Source organism: Rhincodon typus, chromosome 28, assembly GCF_021869965.1.
Source record: "Rhincodon typus isolate 14 chromosome 28, sRhiTyp1.1, whole genome shotgun sequence".
In the NCBI taxonomy this organism is placed as follows: Eukaryota; Metazoa; Chordata; class Chondrichthyes; order Orectolobiformes; family Rhincodontidae; genus Rhincodon; species Rhincodon typus.
In genome coordinates this window covers 38766876-38779149 of record NC_063359.1, presented here as the reverse complement: position 1 = coordinate 38779149, position 12274 = coordinate 38766876, and the positions used below count along the sequence as shown (strand labels likewise).

At 46.2% G+C, this 12274-nt stretch overlaps 1 protein-coding gene across 1 annotated transcript in view; it reads right to left on the bottom strand.

The window, feature by feature from the left end:
• Nucleotides 1-10667, bottom strand: part of fibcd1a (fibrinogen C domain containing 1a) — a 15830-nt gene extending 5163 nt beyond the window's left edge. The window contains exon 1 of the mRNA XM_048613409.1: nt 10592-10667. Within this exon, the coding sequence (XP_048469366.1) occupies nt 10592-10657 (66 nt within the window). The 5' untranslated portion in view covers nt 10658-10667. The remainder of the gene's footprint in view (nt 1-10591) is intronic.
• Between the last annotated feature and the right edge of the window lie 1607 nt (nt 10668-12274).

Here is a 12274-nt window from a genome sequence, read left to right as displayed (position 1 = left end):
TGGGAAATTGTCCTGTAGTGCCCAGGGATGTGCAGGTTAGGGTGGGTGCGCCGTGGGAAATGCAGGGTAACAGGGACAGGGTCTGGGTGGGATGCTCTTCAGAGGTTTGGAGCAGGCACAATGGGCTGAATGGCCTCCTGCTGCACTGTGGGGATTCTATGAATCTGCTTTGAATTTATTGGTTAAGGTGAATATTAATTGTTAGTGCTCCCGGTGGAACTCCCTGTTCTTCTTCAACTGAGTCTTGGTTCAGCCTCTGACCTGACCAACAGCACCTCAGACTGAGCTGCTATCAGGCAGCGCTGCACTGGGCTTTCCAGCCAGGATTCTGCTCTCCCGTCTGGAGAGTGGGACTTGAACCCACCGTGCTCCGACTCTAAGAACAACAGGCAGCGGAAACCCACCACATCTCATCATGGCATCCTTTAATCTACTGTGTTCTCCTCTCCTCTCTGCTGGAGCTGTTTTCCTTTGCTTCGGTGTTGGTGTTCCTTGCTGGTGGTTTCTCTGAATAACCACTTGTCTTGCTGAAAGTTAATGTGTAAGACAAACCCCAGAACAAAACCGCGTGTCGTGTGTTTCTCTCCTGGAATACTGCAAATTTAAAACAAAAACACAAAGCTGGCAGTTTCTGAATTTGTTTAATTTATTTAGCAGGATGTGGGCATTACAGAATCGTTGGGATCTGTGATCCATCTCCAGTTGCCTCCCTGAGAAGTGGTATGATTGTCTTATTAAACTGCCTGTCGTGAATTTGATTGCTGGATCATCCCAGAGGGCCCATTGAGGGTTGGTTAATATCTGGAAGTTTCTGATAGTGGTGGGTAAGTTTTATGTCACAGCCCAGATCCTGTTTGTTTGATTTTTATCATCCAATGAGACCCATAAATAACAATACAGTAACAAATTATTAATCTGAATCAGTAATGTTGGTTGAGTCATTAAATATTGGCATTGCGAGCCACTCACTTAGTAAAACTGGAGACAGTCTGTCTTCTACACCCATTTATTTGCATATCATTGCTCACTATAATCTCCAGTTCACTCTCTGCTCCACCAAACCAACTGCCCAATTCTGAAAATAAACCCCATTAATTTCTTATTGCCGAAGATGCTTCATCACATGCCTGAAAGTAAGCTGTGGATATTTTCAAAGCAACCAGTTCAGAGACATTATGATGCACCTCAGGAGCAGGTGGGACTCGAACACACACCTCCTGGATCAGATGAAGCAACAGGAAGAACTGAAAATAAGCCCCCTTTTTTTAATCCAGCGATGCCTTCAAGCGCTGCGGGATGGTTTCTTTCCCACCTCCAAATTACCTGCCTTAGGTTTCTCTGTTATTCTCCACTACTAAAGCACCCACATTTCTGAACCAACTACCAATTGAAAATAGGCCGTTAAACTTACGTTCCAGGGAGGGTCAGCTGCTTTCACTGTTCCTGGACCATGTTTTGCCTCATTCTAAAAGGGCTACTATTTGGAACATTGTCAGCTGAGGGATCTTTCAGAGACGCACCTGAAGAAGCACATGGGGCGTCAGTTCAAAACTTATCCAGACAAGGGCCATCCTGACAACGCAGCACCCCCTCAGCACTGACCCTCCGAAAGAGCGGCGCTCCCTCAGCACTGACCCTCCGACAGTGTGGCGATCCATGCTGCTGACCCTCCAACAGTGCGGCACCCCCTCAGCACTGACCCTCTGACAGTGCGGCACTCCCTCAGCGCTGACCCTCCGACAGTGCGGCGCTCCCTCAGCACTGACCCTCCGACTGTGCGGCACTCCCTCAGCACTGACCCTCCGACAGTGCGGCCCTCCCTCTGACAATGTTGTACTTCCCTTAGTTCTGACATTTCAATAATGTGGAGCTCCCATGTCATTGCATTGGAATGAAGACTTAGACCAATGACCTTGTTATGTTGTGATGAGTATACTACTCAGTGAAACTGACGGGGTGGTGCTGAGTGTTGGACTGGGGGTGTACAAAGTCAGAAGTCACGCGAAATGAGATTATAGTCCAACAGGTTTATTTGAAATCACAAGCTTTCAGAGCACCTGATGAAGGAGCAGCACTCCAAAAGCTTGTGATTTCAAATAAACCTGTTGGACTATAACCTGGTGTTGTGTGATTTCTGACAGTGAAACTGACAACAAGTAGCTTCAATGCCTTTAGATGGAAGTTGGCTGAGGATATGAGCAAAAAGGAATTGAGTGATTTGCCTTTAGCGTTAGAGGGTGTAAAGTGGAAGGCACAACATGAACAGTAATATCCCTCCCTGTGTTGGAAATTGGGTGTAACCACAAGAATCATGTTATTCCATGTCATGGTGTCAATGGGTGGTGGTGCATTCACAGGATATAAAGCTAGGGCTCCCAAAACCATCAGTTTCACATTGGTGTAACGTTGCCAACTTTATCTGGGCATAGTCCTGCTGGTTCAGTCTCATGGATTCTCACCTCCAACACAGTTGAACATCAGTTCTATTTCTCCAGCCAATGAACAAGGATTCAGAAATGTCAAGAAATAGGGAGGCCATTTGGCCCTTGAGGTTGCTCTGTCATTCATCACAATCGTGGTGGATCCTCTGGAACATACAACATAGAACATAGAACAGTACAGCACTGTACAGGCCCTTCGGCCCACGATGTTGTGCCGACCTATTATCCTACTAAGATCAATCTACCCTGCATACCCTACATTTTACTATCCTCCATGTGCCTATCCAAGAGTCGCTTAAAAGTCTCTAAAGTATCTGACTCTCCTACCACCGCCGGCAGTGCATTCCACACGCCCACCACTCTCTGTGTGAAGAACCTACCTCTGACATCTCCCCTATACCTTCCTCCAATAACATTAAAATTATACCCCTTGTAATAGTCATTTCTGCCCTGGGAAAAAGTGTCTGACTATCCACTCTATCTATGCCTCTCATCATCTTGTACACCTCTATCAAGTCACCTCTCATCCTTCTTCGTTCCAATGAAAAAAGCCCTAGCTCCCTCAACCTTTCCTCACAAGACCTGCCCTCCAGTCCAGGCAGTATCCTGGTAAATCTCCTCTGCACCCTCTCTCAAGCTTCCACATCTTTCCTATAATGACGTGACCAGAATTGAACACAATATTCCAAGTGTGGTCTAACCAGAGTTTTATAGAGCTGCAGTATATCTGAAACGTACCCTCCCCCTCACACTATCTCCATGTCCCTCAACTTCCTTCAAACCCAAAAATCTATCCATCTCAGTCTTGAACATAACTGAACATCCACACCTTCTGAGATGGATAATTTCACATATTCACAACATTTCAAGTGAAGACGTTTCTCCTCATCTCAGTCCTAAATGATCGATCCCTTATTCTGAGAATGAGACTAAGTTCTAGTTCTAAGAGAACAACCTCCAACCATCCACCCCATCAAGACCTTTAAGAGTTTTATATACTGCAGGGTGATCACTTCTTGTTCCTTGAAACTCCAGAGAATATAAAGGCATTTTACCCCATACACAGGAATGGTCACAGGAATATAACAAAAGTCCTAACTGATTTTAATGTATGCATGATTTCACACCTGAAAATTGTTTACAGAAGTACAGGAAAGAGGATGTTGAATTCCGGCACTCCAGGGCAATTCTGGAGAGTTGCAACATAATTCAAGTTGTACTAAGTGCTTGACACTGATTACTTTGTGAGATGGCTCATGGCGAAAATATATCCGGTGTTGCTGTAAGTATCAATGCTTTCCCTTCCCTCGTGTGCTGAGTGCATGATGATTAATATTTGGGAATTCCTGTGACAAGATTAATTTCAGGCTGACAAGATTTTGAAGTTCTGCTTGCATGTTTCAGGATTTGACTGATGGAATTTCATATCGATATTTTGCTGTTGTTGATGATGATATCCCCGTGGAATTGCAAAGATGGAAAATATTATTGATCGATTTCGTCAGCAGGGAAGCAAGCAAGATTGGAAAACTGCAAGCAAGCTGAACATCTTTAGCTACTTGATTAATTACTGTGAACTAGTGCCAGGCTGTTATCAGAGTTTTGAATGGACCACTCAGATGTTAATTCCGATCGCACCCTCTCTCTCTCTGTCTCTCTCTCTGCACCTTCTCTGCGTCTGTAGCACTGTACTCTGCATTCTGTTCTGTTTCCCTGAGGTACTTTGTATGGTACAATCTGCCTGTATGGCACACAAAACAACACTTTTCACTGTATCTCGGTACTCATGACAACAATTGATCAATCAAGGCATGTGTGTTCTATTCATCTTTCAACCAGATTGGACTGAAACCCACGAGGAGATCAGGAAAAACGGTGAGGGCTTGTGGGGGTGGTGGTGTTGGGAACAGTAAGGTACAAGGGTTAGATTCTAAGAGTGGGTTGTACACATGAGACTCGTATTACAGTTAAGTGAAGAGGATTAAGAGGTGATCTAGTTACAGTGTTTAAGATGTTTAAAAGATTTCATTAGATAAATCAAGAAAATCTATTTCCCTTGTTGTGATAGAATTCAGAACGAGGAATCAGAACCTTAAAAATCAAGCCACAGGGTGTTTGTGGTACAGTGGTAGTATCCCTAGTCCTGGGCTAGGAGGTCTGGGTTCAAGTTCCATCTGCTCCAGAGGTGTGTCATATTATCTCTGCAACAGGTTGGTTAAAGATATCAGAAAAAAGAGCCAGCATGTTCAAGGGTGACATCAGAAAGCAATTCTTAAAATGAAGGGGAGGGAATGTACAGAATTCTCCTTCGCCAAAGGACTATTGAGGCTGGGAATCGATTGGTAATTTCAAAATTGACATCGGTTGAATTTTGATTTTTATCCCCTTATTCTGTCATATGATGTGGGTGTTGGCCATCATTTATTCACTGTCCCTAACTACCATCCCAATCTGTGTGTCTTGCTCACCTATCCCAGAGGGCAGTTAAGTGACAAACACATTGCTGTGGGTCACATGTCACACGTAGCCAGGATGGGTAAGGACAAATTTCTTCCTCAGCTGGGTTTTTACAACAAAGTGGTGGTTACTATGGTTATTACTAGCTTTAGATTTATTAACAAATTGAAGTTAAATTCCAGAAGCTAATGGATGGGATGTGGTTTGACCCCATGTCCCCAGAGTATTAGCCTTGGCCTGCGCTGTACTGGTGTGGTTACGTTGCAACTGCTTCCCTGTAAATGAAGAATTAAGGGTTTGGGTATCAAGATCAGTAGATGAAGTTGAGTACCAAGACCAGTAGATGAAGTTGGGGAACCAAAACCAGTAGAAGAAGTTGAGGTATCAAGACCAGTTGATGAAGCTGGGGGTACCAAGACCAGTAAATGAAGTTGAGGAACCAAAACCAGTAGATGAAGTTGACGAACCAAGACCAGTAGATGGAGTTGGGAAACAAAGACCAGTAGATGAAGTTGAGTACCAAGACCAGTAGATGAAGTTGACGAACCAAGACCAGTAGATGAAGTTGACGAACCAAGACCAGTAGATGAAGTTGACGAACCAAGATCAGTAGATGAAGTTGGGAAACCAAGACCAGTAGATGAAGTTGAGGTACCAAGACTAGTAGATGCAGTTGAGGTACAGATCAGGCATGATCTAACTCAATAGCAGAATAGGTCAAGGGGCTGAATGGCCTCTTGCTGGTCTTCTGAATTGTTTGTGATATCAATGAATAGTTTGATATATAGAGTAGAATGAGAGGGTGTCAAATAATATAACATGGTGGCATTACAAAATGTTCAGGAGCAATGTGAAATCGTTGGGAATTCTGTGAAATGCTCTGAAACAATAGGGAAGAGAGTCAAATAGGGAGATGGAATGTGGAAATGTGTGAATAAGGATGTATTGCAGAAAGTGGAAGAGAAACAGAAATTCTGAGACAGCTTAAAATTGTGTGAAGTGGCTTAGAAGATCATGAAATGAAGAGAATCGGGGTTGGACAGTGTGAACTTGTGAATATTTCCCCAACAGTCCTGCAAGATCAAAGTGTAATCAATTTAAGCAGCTTGCAATCTGGCTTCTGGAGTTGGGGCTCTGGGTTTTAGATGTCTCAATGCTGCGGATTGTAGGTTTCTGGATGTGATCACCCTGCAGCCTAAAGGTGAGCAGCAAGACTGGGAATGGGTGGCAGAAAGGCAATCAAGGAGAAAGAGGCAGAGAGCACCTCTTCTGGAGCACTGTGTCCTGCTCTGGTCACCCTGGTAGAGGAAGGATATTGCTAAACTGGAGGGAGTCCAGAAGAGATTTACCAGGAAGTTGCTGGGAATGGAGGGTTTGAGTTATAAGGGGAGCTGGATAGGCTGGGACTTTTTTCACTGGAGAGTGGGAGGTTGAGAGGTGACCTAAGAGATGTTCATAAAATAACGAGGGGTATAAAGAAGGTGAATAGCAGGTGCCTTTTCCCTTGGGTGGGGAATTTCAAACCTAGGGGGCATACTTTTGAGGTCAGAGGAGAAAGATTTAAAAAAGACATGAGGGACAATTTTTTTACACAGAGAATGGTTTTCCTGTGTAATGAACTTCCTGAGGAAGTGTTGGATGTGGGTACAGTTACAACATTTCATAGATTCCCTACAGTGTGGAAACAGGCCCTTTGACCCAACAAGTCCACACTGAACCTCAGAGCATCCCACCCAGACCCATCTGCCTATAACCCACTTAATCTACAGACCCCTGAACACTACAGGCAATTTAGCATGGCCAACTCACTTAACCTTCACATCTTTGGACTATGGGAGGAAACCCATGCAGACATGGGGAGAATGTGCAAACTCCACACAGACAGTTACCAAGGCTGGAATTGAACCTGGGTCCCTGGTGCTGTGAGGCAGCAGTGCTGACCACTGTGCTGCCCCATTTAAAGGACATTTGGATGAGTACATGAATAGGAAAGGTTTGGAGGGATATGGGCCAGGGCCAGGCAGGTGGGACTAGTTTAGCTTGGGATTACATTCAGCATGGACTGGTTGGACCAAAGGGTATGACTCTACGAATATCCTGCTGAGAGTTTCCAAGAAAGAGTCAGACCGCTCTCAAAACGTAAACCCCTTTTGTCCCTCCACAGATACTGCCTGGTCTGCTGAGTTTCTCCAGCATTTTCTGTTTTATTTCCTATCTCCAACACCCACAGTATTTTGTTTTTAGTTTAATACTGCTGAGAGTGACAGGGCTGCATTTCAATTACAAACAGGAGGCCAGTAATGAGGCTCGACACTATGTGGAAAATTGCATTTCCAGAGTGCAGTGCTAGCTGTCACAGCCTCTGGGTCAGATCTGTAAATTTGTAGTTATTTGCTGATCCACCTGTTCAAGGATGTGATGACTAAACCTCTGGTTTGGGAGGAACTTGAACTCCAGCCTCCTGATCCAGAGGTAGGGACACCACCATTGTGCCACAAGAGCCCTACTGCAATTTTCTTTGGGTTAGGAGTGATTTTGCTGCAAATTAAATAAGCTCCGAACCAGAGAGAATGGGATTGCCAATCATTCAGCAAAGATTCTGGAGCATTAGGATGAACAGCTGACAGGGTCACTATGAGAGAAAAAACATTCCTTCCCGTTTGTGTTTAGTATTTGTGAAAGGCGAGGGTTCAACTAGGACCAATTGAGAACAGTAATTTAACTTGTCGCCCACGGCTACCTTACTCTAACCTCCTGGTTCTTGCTGCTTCCTCTCCTTGGCATTGCAACACCAACACAGCTGCTGCTAGTGCCAGGCACCAGCTCTCACTGCTCAGAGGGGCACAAGGAGGGCAGTGCACGAGGAGGGCAGTGCACGAGGAGGAAGGTGCACGAGGAGGGCAGTGCATAAGGTGGAAGCTGCACGAGGAGGGCAGTGCACAAGGATGAAGGTGGACGAGGAGGGCAGTGCACGAGGAGGAAAGTGCACGAGGAGGGCCGTGCATGAGGAGGAAGGTGCATGAGGAGAAAGGTGCACGAGGAGAGCAGTGCACGTGGAGGGCAGTGCACAAGGAGGAGAGTGCACGAGGAGGGCAGTGCACGAGGAGGGCCATGCACGAGGAGGGCAGTTTAGAAGGTGGAAGGTTGGGAATGTAATAGTGATGAGAGATTGTTTGGTTGAAGGAACAGACAGGTGTATCTGTGGCCGTGTGTGAGAGTCCAGGACAGTGTGTTCCCTCACTGGACCCTGTGTCAAGGTTATTACTGAGTGGTTATAGAGCTCCCAGACACTGTGTTTGACAGCAGGCACAAGGAGCTGAATCCACAGATTGTTGGTGTAAGCCAGAAGCTGTAGTTAAACTCATCCTTTATTCATGTGCACTCCTAACACTAATCTTCCTCTCACTTCCATCAAGTAATTCGCAGAATTCCATTTCTAATCTTTACAGAGATTTAAAAAAAAATCTTCCCCCAGTTTCTGCTGCAATAAACACCTTTATTCACTGTCGATTTTCTCAACTCCTTACAAAATAAGCCACGCAGAACCTGCCAATGCACACACCTCACCATCCAGCCCACTCCCCACTCCCCACTCCCAGGTGCAGTGTCAGCTGTGACTCAGTGAGTAGCACTCTCGCCTCTGAGTCAGAGCATCAAGTCCCCTTCCAGGGAAGGGAGTATTAGATCCAGTCTGACAGGCCCAGGGCTGTCATGATGACCTGCCCTAAGGGGGTTCGGCTTATCTTTTGGATTTTCTAAATGACCTGTTCAGAGATAATAGGATTACAGACCTCTGAATAGATGTCACCTGCCTCAGAGATAGGGACACTACTACTGCACCATGGTTAGCGCAGTTACCTGGATGGATGATGACTGATAGCGACAGTGTGGGTTCAGTTCCCAAACCGGCTAAGATTATGCGAAGGACTCTCCTTCTCAACCTCTCCCCTCACCTGAAGCATGGTGGCCCTCAGATTAAACCACCACCACCCATCTCTTTCTCTCCATGTAGAGTCTTCCCGTGCCTGTGTGGGATTCCTCTGGGTGCTCCGGTTTCCACCCACGATCCAAAAAATCCAAAAAAACTAGGTGAGTTAGCTGTGGGAAACGCAGGGTTACAGGGATAGGGTGGGAGGCTCTTTGGAGGGTCGGCGCAGACTCAATAAGCTGAATGGCCTCTTTCTGCACTGCAATGGTTTTTATGATTCTATAATAGTACAGCAGCCCTATGGGCATAGAATCATAGAGATGTACAGCACAAAAACAGACCCTTAAGTCCAACCAGTCCAACCAGTCCATGCCGACTTGATATTCCAAATTAATCCAGTCCCATTTGTCAGCATTTGGCCCATATCCCTCTAAATGCTTCCTATTCATGGACCGATGCCTTTTAAATGCCGTAATTGTACCAGTCTCCACCACTTCCTCTGGCAGTTCATTCCATACATGCACCACCCTCTGTGAGAAAATGTTGCCCCTTAGGTCCCTTTTAAATCTTTCCCCTCTCACCTTAAACCTATGCCCTCTAGGTTTGGATCTCCCTACCCTGGGGAAAAGACCTTGTCTATTTACCCTCTCCATGCCCCCCATGATCTTATAAACCTCTATAAGGTCACCTCTCAGCGTCCGACGCTTCAGGGAAAATAGCCCCAGTCTATTCAGCCTCTCCCTGTAGCTCAAACCCTCCAACCCTGGCAAAAACCTTGCAAATCTTTTCTGAACCCTTTCAAGTTTCACAACATCCTTCCGATAGCAGGGTGGCCAGAACTGAACGCAGTGTTCTAATAATGGCCCAACCAATGTCCTGTACAGCTGCAACATGACCTCCCAACTCCCATACTCAATGACTGACCAATAAAAGCAAAGGTGACTTTATCCCTTAAGAAGTAAGGAATAAAAGTTTTACCAGGCCATAAGGATGGGTTTATCTTCCAAATGAGACTTTATAATGAGGCTCTGTCCTGTCAGATGGATGTGAAAGATCCCATGGCATCATGTTGAAGGGGATGGAGAACAGATATCCCTGGTGTCCATCCAATAATTATACCCCAATCAATACCACAGAAACGGATTCTCTGCTTCCCACTATTTGGTTTTTTGGTGGGAGCTTGCTGTGCGCACAGAGGAGGCTATTGTGTGTCTACGTTGTATGAGTGAGCACACGGGTCTTTGGTTGGGGGTAAAGTGCTTTGGGACCCCCATGGGGTTGTGATAGGAGCCACTAAAACCCAGGTTCCATAGCTTAGACCCAATTTCGTGAATTAAGCAGAGATACTATCAGAGCTGTGTTAACGGGAAACTGAAGGGATCCTGTCTTCAGGTCACCCTTCCCAGAGCTGGACAGTAAATACAACACTATACAGTCACTCCAATACCCTGTTCTAAGGCAGGGGCAAATATACCAGCGAAAAGCTATTTCTCCCAGCGAACACGCACTCTCCCAGTTTAATTCGCGCATGAAATCTGATCGATGCCAATTTCAGCCTGAAATATCAACAGCCGCAAACTGCTCACGGTTTCAGGATAACCCTTCAGCTGCTGCTTCGCCGTGATTTCCGATCCTCCAACAATTTAAAACAAACTAGTAAAGCATTGTTAAAAAAAACACACAGGATGTTCAAATTGTTGCAATCTTTACCACATGGGGAAAATCGCTCTTTCAGACTTGCGTGTAGAAGCTCAGGCTCACTTACCTGGGTGCTGGGCTCCGGACTGTCTGTTTGAATCCCATCCACACCTTTCCACCGGCCATTCGTCATATTCAGAGTGAATAGGGAACGTGCTCTCTCATCGGGAGCCCCACACAACTGTACTAGAGACAGCACAGAGAAAGAGAAGGAGGGAGGGAGAAGGACAGAGAGAGAGAGTGTGTGTGTGTGATGGAGAGAGGAGAAAATAATAGAGAATGATGGAGCGAGAGATAGGAGGGAATGCTAGAGAGAGAGTGATGGGGGGAGAGAAGGAGAGAATGTTAGAGAGAGAGTGGTGGAGGGAGAGAGAGGAGAGAATGATAGAGTGAATGATGGGGAGAGAAGGAGAGAATGTTAGAGAGAGAGTGAGTGGTGGAGGGAGGGAGAGGAGAGAATGCTGGAGAGAGAGAATGAAGGCGATAGAAGTAGAGAATGTTCGAGAGAGGGAGTGGTGGAGGGAGAGAGAGAATGATAGAGAGAGAGTGATGGGGAGAGAGAGGAGAGAATGTGGAGAGAGAGGACAGAATGATAGAGAGAGAGGATGATGGGGAGAAAAGGAGAGAATGTTAGAGAGAGAGTGACGGAGGGAGAGAGAGAATGATAGAGATCGGTGGAGGGAGGAGAGAATGGTAGAAACCGAATGACTGTGAAAGAGATTGAGAGATTGATACAGAGGATGAGAGAAAATGACAGAAAAACAGAGAGAATGATAGTGACAGAGGATGATAGAGAAAGAATGATGGATAGATAGAGAGAATGATAGTGATAGGGAATGATAGTGATAGACAGAGAATGATGTAGAGATACAGAGAGAATGATAGAGAGAATGATAGTGATAGGGAATGATAGTGATAGACAGAGAATGATAGAGAGAATGATAGAGTGATAGGGTGTGTGGGAGGGTGGAGAGCAGAGATCCAGGTAGACTTTCAGATAGAGACACACGAGAGAGGAAGGCAGGGTAAGAGAGAGAGCGAGATAAAGCAGTAGGAGTACAGAGAGAGAGAGAGACAGAGAGCTGAGGGGAGTGTGGATCTAAAACATCAAGGAGGAACCTTCCTGACCCTCAGGGTCGGTGGAGACTTCAATGGATTTCCTGGTCCGTAAGAACGAGGGTCAGTAACAGTTTCAAACTCCCCGCTGCAGCTTCCTGGAGCAGTTGGCTCAGGTTTGAGAGTCCAGACTGTCTGCAAGGCTTCCCTCCCAGCCCTTCAGCAGGGAGGAGGGGGGTCAGACAGGCAGCGGGCTCAGGGACAGGGGGAGAGAGAACAGCCTCCTGCCTCCTCAGCTCCTCTCACTCGCTCCTTTCCAACTGGAACCTGCAGGTCATTCAAATCCTGCCAGTCCCAGCTCCCCTCCCATCCTCAAACAAAACTCGACTTCAAAACCAGCTCCGTGTGGGATGGGAAGGGAGCAGAGGGGAAGCTGAATGCCCAGCCAGCGGCTGTATAATTCCTGGCAGCGGGTAGTAAATTTCTCAGCTACATCCAGGCTGTGCATCAGGAGGAAAACTCTCTCTCTCTGTGTTCACGTACAGCCCTGCCCTGGGAATATTTAACCAGGGGAAGAAATCACTCCCCAAGGTCTCAAATAGACTCTGGACGGCGGTAACGTAGAAATGTGACAGAAAAAGCAGGACAACACGTCAGCTACACACAGACATTGACACAAACACACACACACACA